Raw genomic sequence first — 21,370 nt, forward strand, 5'->3', positions numbered from 1 at the left:
TGCTGTAAAACCAGCAGCACAAATTGATTGCTTTTTCCCTGCTTGTCTCTTTAGTTTATAATACCGTAAAATATATCAATTGATAAACTCCTCCATTCTTTAAAGACAATATTTCATTATACGAGGCATATTCGATGTAAATCGAACATAACCTTAACTTTACCTGATTTAACTGAAACCTAACCTATACTTGGCGAAACCTTCACCCTTCATGATCGTATAATGTACATTTCATTTAAAGTTCGAATATTATGGAAAGCCTGGGGGATAGAAGATTTTAGTTAAGTATGAGTAAAGGTATTACGATTTCAAAATCGATTTCACGTGATCGAAGTTCATCGGAAAGTTGAAGAGTGGGGTGGGCCAAGGGGAAATGTTAAACTTCATCCAGAATTCGTAATCTCGAACAAAATTCTTCTGTTGCCTCTTCTGTCGATGAACGAAGCCGAGATACGAGGGGAACCACCCTTTTTCCACCCTTCATACTAGATTTCTTTTAGCAGCCTGAAGCTATAGCATGTCGAATCGACGATCAGAAATGTATGGAAGTTGAATTTCTCACCTAACGCGTCTCGTATATTTTGCACGGTTCCCGGATTCGAATATCGCTTCAAATCTTATGATCCAAATGTAAGAAACGGGAAAATCGTCGATACCGTTTCGTTCTTAGTGAATCTCCACGTTCCATGAAAAATGGGATCCCGGGTTTGAAAAGTGCTTACTTATAGAAATCAAAAGGAGAATTCCCTTTTATATGTTACAGTTTTTACAGATTTGTATAAGTACAAACGATAAATTTTGTTACTTAGGTAGATTGTAGATTTTCAAAATTTCAGTCTTCGAGATCTCTTATTTATACAGATTATATGTACGAATTATTTTTGCAAATTTTCATATAATTATTTATGCAAATTATTGAAACAAATTTTCGGAGAAAATTTCCATTTTGTTAATTAAACTATTAATTACAGAAAGTCAGGAATTCAATACTTGTATTGAAATGAATATTTAATATTTATATTGTATCATTATCATCTTTAATATTTCATGTTTCGAATATTAAAATGGAAATATTATAAAATTACGTAAAATAATGTAATACCGAATATATATCACTATTATCATTATTTATATCACCATTAAAATATTCACGTTAAATGTGAATTTCTATTTTCTATTTCCATTAAATAAAATTTTCCATAGAAGATCAATATTCTTGTAATTCTTGTTAACATAACTTTTTCCTTATGTATATGTAATTATAGTAATATGCACGTTACGTTATTTAATAAAATACAGTGCAAAAACTATCGCGCGGGACAGGTTGGACGTAACTTTTTATCGAAGATTCCCTACACACGCGAGTTATTATCCATGAAGAGAATGAAAAACGAAATCGACAGGCTGACCATTGTTTCCCAACGAGAGAAGATGCGAGAAAATCTGCTTCGACCTGTTAATTAATTCTTCCGCTGTTGATCATGCTCGATAATATCACGTCATTTTATATTTCGCAATCTCCTCAGGTTCACTCGATATTTTCTTCGTTGGCGAATGAAAACCGTAAACGTATAATCTGCCAATAGACACCGGGAACAAAGGGAAACGAAATCGTCAGATGTGCCAGTGAAACGTATTTAGTAAAATACAAATACGAATAACAATACGAAAAGATCCGATATGTCCATCGAAAAAAATCCTGCTTTGTGTTTTTAATTTGAAAAATCCTCTGTTTGTTGCGGATATATTTGAATAATATGTCGGATCAAAATATAAAATATACTGCGTTTTTGTACAAATTTTCCCTGTCCATTGCACGATACGATCATTGAAACGGTGAACATTCAATAAAATTGATATGTTGTTAGAGACTAATATTCCATAGATCAATATAGGTTATTCTCTTCTTTTCATTATATCAAATTTATTTACGTCAGATGTATCAAATAAGTTCCTTGTTCGATCATACGTAATTATTAGACTGTGGATTTTTACGCAAATTAATTGAACAAATGGAATTTAAGTAGAAATTTATTTCACCCATTGAATATTGAAATAAATACTGTACTTTGAATATGTTGTATATTTCTGCATATTTTCCAATTTTTAATCTCCTATAAATGCGTAAAAATCCGCAATCTAATTATAATCTGGCTTAACGTCGACATTAATATTAATATATAATTATACATACTATTGGATTATAGATGACTAAGAATTTCGATATTTGCGCAGCTGCTTTGTTTTCTTACATTCAAACGCTTATGGATCGAGTAACAGATTATGTATACACTCAGTTCATGTATTATTTTCCTTATATTGTGACCTAACGTTCAATCGGCGCTAGCGTTCTGCGTTCCACAATTTCAATCAGTTCGATTTGGGTAAACATCGGGAACGGTACAAGTGACGTCGGTCGTATCGTTCTGCGTTAGTATTAATTAATACGTACAAAAGCTTCGCAATTCAGAAATTTCTCTATTCTCTTCTTCACAGTGTCGATCGAATTAATTAGTTTTAGAATATTTAACTTCTTTGTGCGGTTCTGGTGATAAATTTCGTTGGTGGTAAGTGATAAATTTCAATATATTTAATCTAGAAGCGATCTAACCTAAACCGTTGCTGGTCCATTGAAGTATTGCGGATTTTTATCATAAACATATCGTGTAAACGTCAATAGTAAATTTTAATGCTAAACGATGAAAATAAAGTTAACCCTTAATCTGTAAATGTGAATATTTATATATTTCGACCGGGTTAAGAGTTTCTCGCAACGTAACGCGTAGAAAACCTTTCTTCTGTCGCAGTCTGGTATTAATGAATGTAACCTAGACTATTTTTAATTTAACCTGACTGTTATAATACCCGTTTAAGTATTATAGATTGCCAATATAAGCGTGATACACGCCATCTGTCCGTTTTGAATGTCTACGCGTGATTATTTCTATAAATATCAAAAATACGAAACAATGTTTCGGATGAAAGTTGTTCGACGTATGTGTGTGTGTGTTGTATGCAAGACAAAAGAGAACAACGCGATGTTTTCATATTTACGTTTCCTTTGCCTTTCGTACGATAAGTTTTACAAGACCAGACGCAAACTATCTTTCGAACTATTCATTTATCGACACCAGCGCCTCAATACCTTTTTGTAGAGAACTACAAACTGCGCCATAGAAGCATGGTTTCATTTAGAAAAGCTACGTCACTATTGAATTATCTTATTTATGTTCTGTATTCTATACATTTAGTCTTAAATTAATAAAGTAAAAATATACTTGCTGTCATGTAAAGTTTATTGAAATCCACTGTTATTTCGTTGTCCAGGTTTTCACACGTATACGCTGAACGAAACGACGCATACGGAACGCGAGGAAGACGAAATCCTGACGGTGAAATACGAGGATGGTAGATGGTCGAAACCCTACTACGATTGCGGCGGTGGAAATATTTGGATGTTGACCTACACTGTTCCCTTTTTCGGATACGTCAACGACACCTACTTCTTCAAGTAAGTCGTTTATATTCTATGAATTTCGAAAATGCAGTGGTAAATGCTGCAACTGTCAGAACCGATGATTCTCAACGTAGACAGGAAACGTGTATATAGTTTTGTAGCTCTAGACTTATTTCGTTTATCTGTGGAATTTTATGGATGTTTCGAAAGGAAGATTTGTTCGATAAATTTCTTAATCGTGTGGACTTTTCCTTTTAATTTACTTTTATCGAGGTCCTTTATTTTATAATATTCCTTTTTTAAGCTGAATCTTTCATTGAAACTAGAATTCCTCTGAATCGCGTACCATTCGAATTTTAAGTAAACTAACGAATAATACAATTAGTATAATTAATGCAATTTCATCCAGTTTTTTATATTTATTTCTTTTACAAGAGAATGCCTACCGTGCCTAACATTTTCGTTTCCTGTCTATTGTAATTTACCACTATCGTGCTATTAATTTATTATATGCGCTATCTATCTACGCTTGCTATTTTGTTATAACAAATAAATCGAATGAATCGAAGAATCTCCGAGAAGGAATTTTCAAGATTTCTTCTAATCCTCTGCAAATATAACAACATCGTAAAACTGCAAGATCTTTCTCTTTTATAGACACCAAGTAATTTCTTTCATGATCAACGCAATGTAACTTATGTTCGTCTGGTTTATGGTACTAATATGGAGAACTATAACAGACCATATAATAGTCTTATTAGAACTCGCACGTCAAACTGATGATTTATAGATATTAAATTTGATAGCCGATTTATAAAGATAGAAATTTCGCTCCGTCGCTTTTCAGCGTTTCGATCGTCGTTCGATATCTTCGTCAAAAAGATTTTTACGATAAAAGTACAAGTGATCGTTGATATCTGTGATAGCCATCGACGACGGTATTCGCCATATTGTTCGATAATAAAATTTTTATTCATTCCGTCGTGGGATTAGACATTTTAGAAATTTTCGAGAAACAATAGGAACAAATTTTTTAGTTTCTAGTAGAAAATATTAATATTTGTTGACAATAAAGCGTTGTTCCGTTCGTTGGGAGCTTCCACGTCACGAATAAAGCTTTTGAAATCGCTTGCGAACGAAGCGGCTTATACATATTCCCCCCCCCCCCCCCACCTAAGAGTTATTACAAAAAATTTTTGAAGAACTGTACGGCAACAGCTGGAAGGATAACGTTTTTGAAGCGTTTTTGAACTATGAATTTCTTAACTTCTCCGCAACTGTCGATCATCTACACTTTTTAAACTTTCCAATAGAACTTTCTTCCTCGTTTTTATTCTATACGCGCCATTTTGGGCAAGCAACGCTGTACAAATATGATATTTTGTTTCATTAACCTATTAACTACTTGTTGATGTATTAATCTACAAGTAGCAATTTTAAACTTCTTTCAGTCCACTCGTTTCCATATTTCCATGTTTAATTCTATAATTTTTGTCCATGTGTAATATTCTGCTTCACTAATCTGTTAACCAATTGGCAATATATTATTTTAATGCACTAGTGGGAATTTAAAATTACCTTTAGTTCGTCCCTTAGCATATTTCCATTTATAATTTGATAATTTATTTCCATGTATAATTTTCTAATCCAATTCCATGTATAATTGTATATTTCATTACGACGTTCATATTTTTTATTATCCAATTAACCAATTGGTAGTATGTTAATCCACAAGTAGCAATTTTTTTTCTTTTCCTTTCTTCTTTTATTTAGTTTGTACTTTACAATTTGTCCAGCTGGACATTCGGTAAATTTTTCTAGCTAAATAGCAATTTGAAACTATTTTTAGTCTGCCCCTTTGCATAATTCCATGTATAATTTTATGATCTTCGTGCATGTACAATATTCTGTTTTATTAATCTATTAACTAATTGGCAAGTAAAAATTTTCTTTAGTCCATCCATTTGCATATTTCCATGTATAATTTCATAATCTATTTTCGCATGTAATTCTATGCTTTATTTTCATACGTAATTTCATAATTTATTTTCATGTACAATATTCCCTTTCGCTAATCTGTTAAACAAATTGATAATACATTAATTTACAAGTAGCAATTTTAAACTTCCTTTGGTTCAGTGCTTTTGTATATTTTCATATATATATATATATATATATATATATATTTAAATTTTAATATAGAAGGTTATATTATATATATTATAATTTAATCTTCACGTTTAATCTATTTTCTTGTACATAATATACATGCAATATTGCGTGAAAACAAATAGCATAGAACCAACAGAACTAGACGCACGTGGTTGGAATACACAAATAATGGAATATTTACTAAATACGGGCTTCAAACAAAACACACAACTATGTAGAGAAACCTTGATATCGAATAATATAGAAGCTTCACATATGTTATATCTTATACCTATAATATATTTTATGTACTATATCTCGACAAATTTCAGCTTTTTCATTCGTCCACACTGTCCCTTCCACGTATATCACCGTGTGCCCTAGGCAATTAATTTCCAACATAATTAACTACACGGATCATATTTGTTCAAATTGTAATAATATATGCTTCCATTTTAACATAAATATTATTCGGTTAGATTTGAAAGTTTTGTAACGTTTTTTTATTAGGTTAATCGATGCGAATTTCTTTTCTATGTTTCGTCGACTATTTTACCTCATCATATTCCACATTTGTGAGAATTTTCAGAATAGTTAGAATAGAAAAAAACTTGGTGCTTCAGCTGTTGTAATTTCTTCATTTGTAAATCCGTTTGTTATAATCTATGCATTGTAAAATTATTACGTTGAACAGGGAACTTCTTCAGGCGTTAAATCAGGTTTCACAGGAAGCTTCACGCCAATTTTCCCAAATATTAGTTCACACGAGAAAATCACAGGAATATTCAAATTATAAATTAACACACGCTAACGAAGTTCTATACTTTCATTGTAAATTCTACATACTGGTATACGTGTCTTATAGTAAATTCCTTCTTTACTAACGCGATTCAGTGGCATTCAATAAGAGATAAAATTCAAATTCAAATTTCAAAAAACGGTATTCCGTATACATCGACTTGAATGCCGTGCAAAGTTTCCATATCGTTTCAACACTATCAAATTTCGATACAAACAAATCCTCCAAGCAACTCGGCTCTTGCATTTACTATACAGTGTCAGTTACAAAACACGTACTTGGCGAAGATCATCAAAATATTTAAACACTCAACAATTAATCCTTCATTAAATTAATAAACCGTAATATTTAGTGGGATCGTCTTCAGCACCGATTGTATATCCAATATATTGGGTTGGCAACTAAGTAATGGCGGATTTTGCCAATGCCACCTATTGACAAAATTGCTAAACCAATACTACAGTTGATGCTGTATAATAATTTTTCGCTTAACGTACGTTTGCAACAAACATCTTGCAGCCTTTATACACATTTTCAGACTAGTTTCAAATTTTACTGTTACAACCGCGATACTCGTGCCTCGATGCTGCAAAATATGAGAAAAGTCACGCGTAGTGCACGTAATACGTTCGTAGGAATTTTCTGCGCTATGCGTTGCAATATCTTCATCAGCCACTGCATACAACGAAAATACTTTTACTTCGGAACGCGTGGCAAAGCTGAGAACAATTTCCTATCGTTTATGGGCCAATCTGTTTAAGCGTGAAAGGTTAGGCGTGAAAGTAATAGCGCATTATTTACCTGTGCTTATCTGTAGGATCAACTAGCTCGATGACATGGCAGGGTCGCGTGAACCAACCGAAATTCTAATCCGCCCAATTGTTTCTAATTTATTGGACGAACGCACGCGAACAACCGTGCGGATCCATACGAGAGCGATTTAATTCGATGTTTTGGCGCGGAAAATTACAATCGGGTGAAGAATCAACGACAAACAAGATTTATCCGTTTTAATAACCACGCGAACAGACAGCCATAGGTAATTGAACAGAGGCTATGCGCCTCTTCTCTATCTTCCATCTGAAACTCTTCAAATCGTTTGAATTTTACGTTTGCGCATTTTTATCTGTGCGTTCTGTTCCTTTCTATTTGGGTTGGCATCTAAGTCATTGCGGATTTTGTCATTAGGTGGTAATGTAGGTCACTTAGTTGCCAACCCAATATCTATCGGCAAATAGAACGATTTGTAAGAGACAGATTCACGATATTGTTCTCTGGAAATTATTTGATGGCGATGTTTGAGTTATAGGAGCCTAAAAGTAATTATTACAGTATCTCCGCGTGCTGATGCAGTACCATGTAGTAGGATGCAAATGAAGATATGGTATAGTAATATATGAAAACGTAGTACATTTGATACGGTTAAACGTAATGGCAGATTGAAATGCATCCGAATATTTCAAATACTTTAGTGGTTTCGACTATACAGGGATACTAGAATATAGCCAAGTATATTACGTATATTCAGTATGTACTACATGTTGTATCAGGTATAACAACATTGAATACGTGATAAAGCGTGTTGAATATATTTGATATATCTCTGTGTTCATTACACAGTATATTAGCTTGTACATCAAGTTGTATGGATATATTGGGTTAACAACTAAGTAATTGCGGATTTTGTCAATACCACCTGATGGCAAAATCCGCAATCACTTAGTTGCCAACCCAGTAGAGTTAGAGTGTAATTGTATTTGTACGTTTAAGTATATTATTTTATATTGGAACGTATCAAATTAGTATAATGTGTATAATTTACTTCAGCATATTTTAGATTTAACATACATGAAGCATTTAATATTATTGTGACATTCTGAAAATCATATTTGCATGCGTTGTACCACATAATATGGTGTAATGTAGCAATAAAATGGTGTAACAAGAGGACAGTGTATACGTTGTCCTCACCATGCAACACCATGTTTCGAAAAATACCATACGCGATACCATTATTAAAAGCTATTAGTATCGTACAATTATATTATATTATATTATTATATTTTATAATGTTATTTGTCTCTAAATTGTAATTAAAACTGAGCGTGTTAAGAAGTTATAAATACTCTGTTTTGAGGAAAGTTTTTTTCATCGGTAAACACCATCACAGCAGTTCGGTTTGCAGTGAAGCGTATAGACGTGACCGCTGACGATCTTTCTCGCGCACCGTACACTGTTTTGACGCGTAGGCTCGTTCGACGGGAGTCTCCCGCCGGACAAGCTGGCCGTAGCAAAAGCGTTAAAGAATAATTGTACTGATATGTTGAGACATACTATTAGTATAGAAATATATCAATTTAATACAGTGTAAAGTATCTGATCAATAAGAAAATAATGAAGTATTTAATACACTTTACTATATTCTATTGTATCGACAATATATTGGGATGACAAGTGAGTGATTGCAGATTTTGTCAATACCACCTAATGACCTAACCTAACCTAAATACCACCTAATGTTAACATGCTGAACCAGGCTCTTGCTATAGAAATATATCAATTTGGTACAGTATAATCCAAAAAATTAAACTAAAAAATAGACTTATATTTTTGTAATATTATTACTTTCTTGCTTATGTGTATAAGAAGCTTGTTACGTAAGCTTGTTAAAATAGTGGAAATCCTAACGCAGAAAAAAGATAAATTTAATAATAAGAAAGAAAAAGCAAACTAAACGCAGAAAAATATGAAACACGAGCATACTGATTGGAAAAGAGAATGAAAGGATGAGACTGCGTTACGATCGTCGGCCCTATCGATTGCTGCAAATGCTCGAGTTCGTAGCACGAGCCCTGATTATGATTATGAGCGGCTAAAGTCACGGCAAAATACAACCGGCTATCCGGAGATTTAACGTTTCTGGGTTTACTGGGATTTCCGTCGACGTCACAGCTTTTACTCGCCAACAATGTGTGCCGAATTTCATCGCGTATTTCCACATACGTATACGCTGTATCTGTCCGCCTCTGGCTAACCCCACCATCAATCAATAGAAACACATGGAAGGAATATGCGCGTAGAAAAAGATGATATTCCTTCTCGTTTCACCTGTTCGTCAGATTAAAATTCCACCCTCTTTTTTAATCGATCGAAATTTGGTGGCTGAGAATGTCAGCGACGATTTTCAGCGATTTTGAAATTTCCTTTGAGCGGATTTTTAAAGATTTAAAATTTCCAAAGATTTTTTATGTACAGGGTGTCCATAAAGTCCCTAACCCTCAAGTTAAAAAAATTATGAAGGTTTGGATTATATGTACATTTTTTTTACGTAAATATTTTTGCTGCTCAAATTCATTCCGAGGGGGTTAAAACTGACCCTTACGGATTCGGAAATTTTTATAGCTTGTGACGCGCGATCTGTACGAGACTGAACGAGAGTGTCCAAACGAAAGTTGCTTGCTTCAATTAGGACTACTATTTGATAAAAAATTTCTAAAACTTTTAGCTAGTTGTAAAATGTAAAATCGGAAAATACCCGGATCTTCACGGGTCAATCTGATCCCTTTGGAGGGAGTTTGGACAGCAAAAAAATTGCCCGATACATACCCACATGTCCTCCACGTATCGCCAAAGTTTCCTAATTTTTCGAATTTGCGTGTTGAGGATGTGCCCTTGTCGCTGGCGATTCTGCTACAACAGGCAAAGAGGGAATTGTACGTGAAAAAGCAAATCGAATTGTACAGTGTAAAATTTCGACAAATATTGTACAAATTTTATCATACAATGAAACGAATTATATTTATTCAATATAAAATTCTAAATAATTTAATAACAAATTATAATATTGTAATAATATTATCCACTAATATCCTGATCTGATAATAAAATATTTTATCTCCATATCGATATCAATTTTATGAATATTCTTGGTTGGAAAATTGGTTGAACTTTCCATTGAGCTATAGCCGTTGCTAGATACATTTTAGAACATGGAATGAATTCGATGAACCATCCGGGTAGATGAAACGAACGCAGTCTTCCAGTTATGAGAAACGGGCAATATTTTCATATTTCACCACACGTCGACCGGCTATTCGACAGCTTTACCAGCTTTCATCCCCCTTCTGAATATAAATAATCTTGCACTCGTGTCAAGATCTGCTCGAATTTTCTAGACTCAAGGGTCCAGGGATTTACGTTGATTGCACACATTTATCTCTACCATTTCCTCCATCCTACCACTTTTTTCTCCCCCTTTTTCTTTTTTATTTATTATCTTTTGTATCATCTGGAAAGTTGTCAATGATAACAATTACGTGTATTCTATAAATGTATACATATTTAAATAATAGTATTTGCACGCTTAATTTCCTACAGTGACTTTAATCAGTGCTACTAATTAGCAAATAATTAGTAAATAATTGGTGATAGGTTAGAAAATTAGTTATATTGGGTTGACAACTAAGTGATTGCGGAGTTTACCATTAGGTGGTAATGACAAAATCCGCAATCACTTAGTTGCCAATACAATAGTACTGTATACTTTTCTTTCTTTTGCAACATGTCTTCTTCGATATTTCGTGATCTTTTTCTTATCACTCGCCATCTCCTATCAGATTTTCTATCAAATATCAATCCTCAATAGGATAATTGAAAAGATCGTCCCGTTTTCACGACCAAATTGGCAGTTGACGACACGCGTTTGCTGCCACAAAATGCTAATACGAAGAAGGGTCGTGCTATCGTAGACGCGAAAATTCCGGCTGCCTTTTTTTTTTTTAAGGAAACTTCATCATCGATATTTTTAAAATATGTAATCTCGGTAGCTTCGGCGTCCAAAATACCGTGTGTTATAGTAAAGTTGTAACGCGTTAGACCTAGTTGCTGTTCTGTCTATTTCTGAATTGTTTGCAGCGTGCGCGCGTAAAAAGTACAGACAGCCAAGAAATTTCTTCTTAGGAAGAAGAGGCGCGAGAAACGTGACTTTCGAGCCTCGGCGTGTTCGTAACTTTAAATGGCAACTTTGATTCCGCAAAATATAGCGAAACAGTTCGAAACTGTCACTTGACGAGGCAGAAGACCGTCAAACTGATAATTGTAATATTGGGTTGGCAACTAAGTGATTGCGGGTTTTGTTATTGGATGGTAATGGCAAAATCCGCAATCACTTAGTTGCCAACCTCAACCTAACCTCAAACTGTCACCTGACAAGGCAGAAAGGCATAAAACTGATAATTGTCATTACCACCTAATGACAAAATCCGCAGTCACTTAGTTGCCAACCCAATATATAAACCTGGAAATTTATATTCTCAGATTTTTCAATAAATTGTTATTACCATATTTCTAACAAAGCTGCTGATAGAAAATTCACAAGTGAAATTTACTCGGCGTTGTAACATGTTTCAAACGAACTTATATTACCGGTATTTTTGTTATCAACAATACGTTCCGCTCTATAACTTGCACCGAATAGGACGCCAATAAAGCGCTAAGCAATTGAACTTTTTCTTCTCATATCCGGATTATTTCTATTAACGTGTAACATTCTAAAATAAATATAAATTCCCCCATAGCACCATACCAGCTTTATACTTGTCGTTTACCATGGTACCTCAATTTGGCTGACACAGCTGACCAGGACCTACCTTGAGAAGACGTAAATTTCCAATAAAATCCAACTTTATCTCGTCAATGTTTAATCTAATCGGTATTTAATCTAATCAAGTTGATCAGCTCGATAATTCGCGCGTAAAGAGCCAACTGTCATGCTTCAGTAACTTTACAAACGGCACTTCCCGCTTCGATATTTTATGAGTGGATAATCCACGACAGTTTATCTCTGGAAATGGAGCATTAGTCATTGTCATTGGGGATTATCATCGAAACGCCAGCGCCGATAAAAAGGAAACTTAGTGACGGAACATTAATAAAATCGATTCTTTTCGAGAATTTCAAACCGAGTATTAACATTGCTTCTCCCCTTCCCTCCCCTCCCCGCCCCTCCCCTTCTTCTCCTCCTAATTTCTTTTTTTTTCGCCATAGAATACGAGTACATCGATCGTACGTAATTAATCATCCCGCGGTGAAAAACGAATCGTTATTCTAGAAATTCTGACACGCGAATCGTGTCGTTCGATTGAAATAACCGACGACGCCGATTCTAATGTTGATTTATGACGATTTTTATTAGCATATCAGCTGTCCAACAGTTGTTTTGTCATAGTTCACCGCATAGTTCAACATTTGATTTATCGTTTTGTGTTATACCGTTAAGCGCACGAATGAATAATTCAAATTTCTTTTTTCCTTTTTCTTTTTTTTTTTAAGCGTTAAGAAGTTCGACGATAAAACGAAATGATTTTGCCGCTCCTCTCTGTGATTACTCTGTGGCTTTCACGTTGCCATTGGAAACGACATTTCGTTTAGCGGGGTTGCAACATAACCTCAAAAATATAATCGATTCACAAGCGTCAATAATGGCAAGAGGCAATGTGCATGTCTGTCACTCTGTTATTTATGAATTCCAACGATGAAAAAACGCTAAAATAACGCATTCAGATCGATTTGTGTATAGAATTTATAATTCATAACCTATATCGTATGCCAAATGTTTATTACAAGTTTATTAAAGGTATCCTTATTCGAGGGAGGAATCATTAATGCATCGGCATCAGCATTTTATTATTATTAAATTGCAATTCATAATTTGTGTGAAATACCAAAATTTTTTTAAAAAATGGGAGGACGAAACTATCGACGTATTAGTACTAGTACTTTGTTAAACCCATACGTACAATTCAAAGTTCATAGTCTACACCAGATGGATATCATTAGTGTATTAGTATCGGTGTTGTTTATTTAAAGATACATGCGATTGAAAATTCATAATCTATGGGAAAAAGCAAATTTTTATTCAAATTAGGAAGATACGTTTGCCTGTAAAACAGCTGATATGAAATTATAGAATAGCATTACGTGTTCAATCGCTACTAGTATATTTTCCTTTCTTCTCTATCACACACTCGTATTTTCTCACATTTTATATCTGTTTTATTTTTAAACAACATTCCAATAAACCTTAGTTCAGTGAAAAATATAGATCCGTACTAAACTACACGTTTTTTCGCTATTTTCATAGAAGATACATTACTTCTTGAACATCCTGTAGAAAAACAAATCAAAGTCGATGCGAGTTTTGGAAATTCGCTGGGACGGGTAGTTCGCCAGTTTCCTGTGTTTTTTCGCGATCCATTCGTCAACCAAACCGTGAAAGTGGTCTCGTTTTCCGGAAGTCACGTTCCAAGCGGTCGCTCGACGCGAGATAGAGGGCAGCACGATAGCTATAGAATCGAATTTACCTATGAAACTGAAACTGTGGAACGTGTAATTACGGGGAAACCGTGATGCAGAAAATTGGATCAATAATAATAATAACAATAGCAATGCAACAACGGCAATACCGACAGTAATAGTAACAATAATTAGAGCCGGATTTATTAAATTCATTTTGTGTACCACTATTACGTGGTTATTTCTCATTTCATTGTTTGATTAATTTGTATCTCAGCTATTATGATCATCAGTGTCAATGAAAATTTCTATCGAAATTTTGGCTTATTGCATAAAAGACTCACGGTTATTTGTTCCACTAGTCCTTTGACGATTTTTACAATCGTTTGCATCGTAATTAATTAATTTCAAAAAAAAAAGAAAAAATAGTGCGCCATTAATTATCTCTGATTTTTTATCTAGTAACTCTAGCATTTCACTGAATTTGCAGCTGTCGATAAAAAGATTTGAAAAAAGCAACGAAACGGGTAACAGTGTACTGGCTGTTTGAGAAACATTGGTAATGTTATAAAAATGTTTGTGACGAAAAATTATGCGAGAGACGTAGCTGTACTTTTTCTGTTTTTCATAGAAGAATAATCATAATCATTCGTTTGCAAAATTAAAGGAATTATAACAATCGGTTTCTTTGCTCTTTGAATGGAAATAATTTACAGATTCAACGTGTTTTTAACTCTGAAATGAATTTATTTGGCGTATTTTTCTATACAAGTAAAAAACATGAATTTTCTTTATTTTCACACGAAAATAATTAATTAGTCGGACTTAATTGCCGTTAACAAAAAACATGTCCGATTGTTAGTTCGTGGAAAATTTATTTAAATGGTCGCATCGTTGGTGAAGAATAGTTAGTTTCGTAATCGATGTGACTTGATTTGAAGTCGAGTGGAAGATGTCGCATTCTTGTTAAAATTCCAGCGACGTTCGCGCTATCTGGCGTCGTGGAATCCATTTCCGGTCTTCAAAGGACCAGAGAAGGATTGAAAGCCAATTGTGATTTCTTTTTCTCAGGGAATTCTTTTACGGATAGTGAGCCGAAGCTGAAACGACGCTGAAAATTCATGAATCCGAAATTATACTTTTTATGAAGTCGTGTTTCCTTCAGATCCAGAAAAAATGATCTAATTACTTCTTTTCACGGACCAATTCCAATCTGCAATTTCCTTATCGTTTCGGAGCTTTGTCTATCTCAAATTGGAAAATTAACTGGGGAAATTGGAAGATCTCAATTTTGTTAAAATCGCGTAGTTTAAAATATCAAAATCTGCAAGATTTCGATGGTTCAGAATCTTTCAATTTTTAAGACTGCACAATTCCAAATTTCCGAAATTTTGCAATTTCAAATGGTTCAAACTCAAACGTTTCCTACCTTTTCGATTACACAGAATTTAGAAATTACATAATTCGGGGAACTCTGCTGTCGCAGATCCCGAGTCTTCGAAACTACAGAACGTTGATCTTCCAACAGTTGCAAAATTCCCACCATATTTTGCAAATCCGAGAAACTAAAGATTCCAAAATTCCCCGGAGACCTGAAACGTCAAAAAATCCCTAGAAACGTAACGTTCAAAAATTTCTCAGCAACTGTGCCTTGCGAAGCCTAGTAACTTGAAGCTCGTTTCTCACGTTTTAACAGTCATAAATCGCCGTGAGAAAAAGTTGCCAAAGGAGCAAAAGGCCACGAATCAAGCGAAACGTCGAATAATTTCGGTAGGACAAATCTGCATTGTAGATCGGCTGTTTAATAATTCGAGGCAAGTGTTTGGTAATAAGGTTTGGCTGGTGTTGGGAATGGCGCTACATTCATGACGGTGCAAGGCTGTAGCCTCAGGGGATCCCCCGTGAGCCGTGGCCCGTGGAATGTGGCTAAACACGTCTTGGCTCACGGCCAATCTCGTTTCATCCCCTGCAGCTGTCACTGCCACTTATCATTTCTTATCTTCGCCAGGTCAAAAGTCACTCGGTACAATGGGATCTTCAGTTGAAACGCATTTTCACACGATTTAAGAATGATATACCCTACTGTTTAAAGGTCACACTATATTCGAAATTAGGCAGTCACGAAAAGTACTGTAACACAATATTGCTACTGATTCGAAGAATTATGGAGTTAGAAATTTTCGAATTTATGGCATTTCGAATGGATTAAATTAGAAAATGTCGATAGTTTTAATTTAGCGTTATTCCGATCTATCTGTGCATTGTAGGAATTTGTATTTTTAAATCGGAAGGTTTTAACATCAACGATGTATAGTTGCGAAACTTTAGGTTTGTAAATGTTTGAGACTATACGACTTGAAATTAATAATAATTCAAAAAGTTTGTTAATATATTTAAACTGAAACTATGTGTTATATGTTTTATTGTAATTTATTTGGTTGATCGATTCGGTTGACATAAAGAAATTTATCTAAAATTTTTCCGTGGTAGACGAAAAGGTCTCCTAAGTTTTCCTTTATGATCATAGTACATCGGCGTTCTTAGCGGTGGGTCGATTATAGCCCTTTTGCTCCGGCGCCCCCGCTGCTCACCGTCCTCGTCTTCTTCAGCATTAGAAAATTCGTCATTAGAACATTCTTCGTCGTTAGAATTCACTTCGTCGTTAGAATCCACTTCGTCGTTAGAATTCACTTCGTCGTTAGAACCCACTTCGCCGTTAGAATCCACTTCGTCAACGGAATATTCCATGTCGTTAACACATTCTTCGTCATTATCACATTTCTTATCGTCAGCACATTCTTCAAACACTTCGTCCTTGTTATCCGCCATTGTAGCTGTAATAATTTGTATTATCAATATTTCTTTATCATGTAAATATATAATAAATTTGAGAAAAAAAAAAAATAAAAAAGGGAAAGGTTGAATGTTTAAAAGCGAATTACATATTCACAGTTATTTCTTTTCTTTTTTGCAAGTGCGAAAATGCATGTGTATTTTCTGAATTAATAAGAAATTCCTTTCCCTTCCCTTCCTCTTTGCATACATCGAATTCTATGGAAAATGGTGGTGTTAGTGTATCACGATCGAAAATTGATTAAAAATAGCAATAGAAAATAGTAGAACTTCCTTTTTATGTTTGGTTTCAGTAAAGTCGCAGTTAAATTGAGGTTATACTCGTATCTCGTATTAGGCAAATACTTATCCGAGTATCGTCGAACTAAATAAATTACGCGTGTAGTTAGGTTAGGTTTGGGTTAGGTTGAGGTTAGTTTGGTTATACGTTAACAAGCCGTACATAGAAATAACAGGCTGAAAGTTTCCAATATACACGCAGAACTGTCCACTTAATAAATATTCCCAGTCTACGACTGGAATTAATTAAACCCATAGCGAAATTCTAACCTCACTTTTTCTGATCTCGTAAATGGTGTTCCTTTTACAACTCCTTTTTCTAACCTCACTAATGATCGAGCAATAAAATAAACGAAAATTGCATGCGAAAAATTGAGGAATTTTAGTATGAAATTATTGCATCGAAAGTGTAGAATTCAGTCACATTAATTATCAAAAAGAAAAAGAAAAAGATTTCAATTTTATAATAATGGAATGGTTTAGAGATGATGACAAAATTGTTTCACAATTTCGTACAATTTTAATTGTATGAAAAAGGAAAATTAATTTCATACTGTTTCTTAAAATGTTGAGCAGCAGAATTCAATCGTGTAAACTGGTTAGAAAAAAGAAAAAGATAAAAGAGAAAGGAAGAGAAAGAAAGAAAATGAAGAGAATTCGCGAATGAAATATGAAGTATTTACAAAACATTGGCTTTTAATAGTTTAATTAAACTCACTGAAACTCGTAAATTTTCTACCACTCTTCGCGGTTCGCTTTCACAGGATTCCTACTTTGTGATGCTCTTCCGTTTTCAACGTCTTCTTTAATACTAGCGGAAGAACGCGCGGTTCTCGCCGTATGTATCTTTTCATCTATCTTTATCTCTCTCGTCTCCTTTTCCTCCTGACGATCTTAATCTCACTGACGTGCTCCAAACATTTTTCTGATGTAGACATTGTACTAACAACTAATATTAGGTACATCCAAACACTGTAATATATACATTTGCTTCTTCAAATATAAATCGTAACACATGTACTTTCTGGAACGGCGATATGAAAGATATAAAAGATACGGGCAAGACATATAGATATAAAGATAAACATAAAAATAAAAATATGTACAAATATATAGAAATATACAAAAATACAAATACAAACACACGAAGATATACGTTTGACGGTTGAAATTTTAGGCGAAAAATATTAAATTATTTAATTTACGTTTGTTACAATGTTAAATGATTGTTTGTCTAAAGTTTGGAGACTAATTGATCGGAATTGAGGATTCAAGTTTGCGACGCATTTCCTGGAATATCGGTAATGCTTCGTTAAATTTCAAATATCTTCTGATTAGCAAGCGTGAATTTTGAAAATATACAGTGGATGAGTAAATATACAATGGGCGAGTAAATGTACAGTAGTGTGGTTGATTGTCTGTCTGAAATTTGAGAAAGAATGAAAAGAAAAATTTAGGTGGATCTCGAAAGTTGAGTTTGGGTTTCCTGAACTTTTGATAAATCGTAGTTTGTCAAATAATTATTGCACGGAAGAACGAATTTGCAAAATGTAACGCGAGCGATGAAATTATCATTTGCCCGAGAAGATGTAAAAGAAGTTGAAAGTGTGAGCTGAAGTCCGAAGGAGAATGAAATTGAGAATTTCCTGGCAATATTTTAGCAAATTCTTCACGTTATTTAAACATATGCAGGGCACGATGAATTCATCAGGATTATTTTGCAATCATTATTTATTTGAAGCTTAAACAAGAATGAAATTGAAAATTTGAATTGTATCTATACACTATTCGGACTTCTCGTAATGTCGTATTAAAAAATGACTAGAAATTTAAAAAACATACAGTGTCCGATTAAATTATCATCAGAGCTATTTTGGAATTATTTTTGGTTCAAAGTAGGAAGAAGCTGATTACAACTAAATATCATTATCTGTGATCCACGATATTAAAATTCCTCTTACTTACTTGCTTACTTACTTTACTCATGATCCAAGATAAAAACGAATATTCCGTAGTATTCTCTGAATTAATTTAAATACAAATATTATTGTTTGTGAATGTAATCGACGATTTAATCTTTCCCATGGGATTCGCAGGTTCTTTCCTTTAAATCCACTTCTCGTTCTTCGTGTTTAAACTTTGAACTCTGAATCCAGTTTTCTTTCTGCGAAAGGCGAGCGACTTGCTCTGTGAGACTGTTGTTCCGCGTGAATTAGGTTTCTCGAAAGTCGTTTCCGGGTATTGAATTGCAAAGTAATTCGACACGGACCAGGATCGCTGGAAATAAAGCGATTCTCAAATCTTTTTTACTCGTCGAAATATCCAGGTTTACCCGTTTCATCATGTCTACAGGTACGGTTTATTCTGAGCATCTTCGTCATAGGTTTTTCTTATCGCGTGTTGACAACACAATTTTTCTTTATCTTAACACGTACATTAGTTCCTACGCAGTAGAATCGTTATCGGTTATTGATTCTGGGATGACCGTGTCCGAGAAAACAGAAAAGACAAAACTGGTAGAAATATATGAAAATTAGCTTATCTTACAGTTTCGAAATTTCCCGATTAAATATCATTGAAATTTTGATAAAATTTTGAAAGGATAGAAAAATATCATTTCTAATCACAATTTTGGATATAGTTTGTCTTTTGGATATGTGGATTTGGTGAGGATGATAGGCGGGAATGTTCGTTGAAAACTGGGAATCATACGACTGGCTTAGTGGCCAGCGACCAAACTGGAGTGGAAGGGGAAATAATGGTCATCTCTGGAGGAACCGACTCCAGAATATTTATACAGATTCATTATTACAAATTGCTTGCTAATATTTTGCATTATATATTATTTTCAAAAACAGTACATTTTATACAATAAAACATACAAATCGTTATATTATTAAAAATCTGCATTATTAACCCTTAGAGTGCTATGGACATATATGCGTCCTTAGTCCACACCGATGACTTTCACCAGACGCATAAAGCCATCGCTGTGGACCAAGGACGCATATATGCGTCTGACGAAAGCCATCGCTGTGGACTAAGGACGCATACATGCGTCTGGCGAAGGCCATTGCTGTGGACCAAGGACACATATATGCGTCTGGCGAAAGCCATCGCTCTGGATCAAGGACGCATATATGCGTCTGGCGAAAGCCATCGCTCTGGACTAAGGACGCATATATGCGTCTGGCGAAAGCCATCGCTGTGGACTAAGGACGCATACATGCGTCTGGCGAAAGCCATTGCTGTGGACCAAGGACGCATATATGCGTCTGGCGAAAGCCATCGCTGTGGACCAAGGACGCATATATGCGTCTGGCGAAAGCCATCGCTGTGGACCAAGGACGCATATATGCGTCTAGCGAAAGCCATCGCTGTGGACCAAGGACGCATATATGCGTCTGGCGAAAGCCATCGCTGTGGACCAAGGACGCATATATGCGTCTGGCGAAAGCCATCGCTGTGGACTAAGGACGCATATATGCGTTTGTCAATTTTTCCGAGCACCTACGCAGAAGCAATACTATTACGTTTGTGTGAGATAAATATAAATGCATTTCAATGTTAATGCCGCGTTCGAAGAAACTGTCTTTTCTTTTTTTTTTTTTATTTAATACTTCGCATTCACAATTTGTCCAATTTGAACATTTGGTGGAATAATCGTGCCGGCACAACACAATTATCAAGAAGAAAATGTGTTGTTTGCGTGAAAAATAAGAGAAGGAACGACAGAAAATGCGATGTCGGATTACGATGATTGTTTTGAAATTTTCCACGCACAACTGAATTATTAACTTGTGTCATATTTATTAAATTTAGTTTCCTAGTTTATTGTTTTCTAGTTTACTACTCAAATTCTAGTTCATTGTAAATTTCAATGTTTATAATAAATAATCAATACTAAAAAATAACGCTCTCGAATCATTTAATCTCGCGCAGAAGAATTACTATAACTTATTACGACTATTTGCGCTTCAAATAATCGATCAACAGAGTTCAGTATAGCGAAAAAATATTCAGTCCACAGCGATCGTGAGCGCTGGCAGCGTGCCGTCCGTACGGATGGCATAGGCTCCGAGTATTCAGCACTCTAAGGGTTAAGAGAAAAATTTCCCTCTCTGACCAATGATCGACTGAAATTTTATCAATTTTCCCAGAATACTTACATCGTTACAGGCTATGTTCGAGGCTTCTAAGAATATTCTCCATCGTACCAGCGTATCTTTGAGAAGGCACAGATATCGACTGATTTTTACCACAGACTGATCGATGATTATAGGACGGGCCGGTTTATCGGTCGACAAACGTGTACGTGGAATTCCAGTGACACCACGACACGCCTTTCGACACGCGTTGACCTTAATGATGCTGAAAATCGGATTTTAAATATGCTGTTTTAACGTCTGAACCCATTCGCCGATCGTCCTAATTTCCAACCTCGTTTCCTTATCGAAATGACGCATCTCAAATTTTGTAAACTTTCCGCTCACCCATGCAGGTACTTTCAACAAAATTAATTTACATCTATGTGTATT

General features: G+C 34.7%; 2 protein-coding genes across 2 annotated transcripts in view; one reads left to right on the forward strand and one right to left on the reverse strand.

Moving 5' to 3' along the window:
• Positions 1-21,370, forward strand: part of LOC122576551 (probable G-protein coupled receptor 158) — a 160,631-nt gene that overhangs the window by 38,291 nt on the left and 100,970 nt on the right. Inside the window, exon 2 of the mRNA XM_043747012.1 lies at positions 3,328-3,511. Coding sequence (XP_043602947.1) covers positions 3,328-3,511 — 184 coding nt within the window. The remainder of the gene's footprint in view (positions 1-3,327; positions 3,512-21,370) is intronic.
• Positions 16,115-17,745, reverse strand: LOC122576555 (101 kDa malaria antigen-like). Its single transcript, XM_043747024.1, has 2 exons — positions 17,551-17,745; positions 16,115-16,534 (listed from the first exon to the last, which is right to left on the reverse strand). Exon 2 carries the CDS (start codon positions 16,527-16,529, stop codon positions 16,167-16,169), a length of 363 nt encoding a protein of 120 aa, XP_043602959.1. The 5' UTR covers positions 16,530-16,534; positions 17,551-17,745; the 3' UTR covers positions 16,115-16,166.

The sequence above is a fragment of the Bombus pyrosoma genome, linkage group LG16, assembly GCF_014825855.1.
Source record: "Bombus pyrosoma isolate SC7728 linkage group LG16, ASM1482585v1, whole genome shotgun sequence".
In the NCBI taxonomy this organism is placed as follows: domain Eukaryota; kingdom Metazoa; phylum Arthropoda; class Insecta; order Hymenoptera; family Apidae; genus Bombus; species Bombus pyrosoma.

Bases quoted from the DNA above. Each gene is read 5' to 3' on its own strand.
- LOC122576555 (XM_043747024.1), bottom strand. From the start codon at position 16,529: ATGGCGGATAACAAGGACGAAGTGTTTGAAGAATGTGCTGACGATAAG.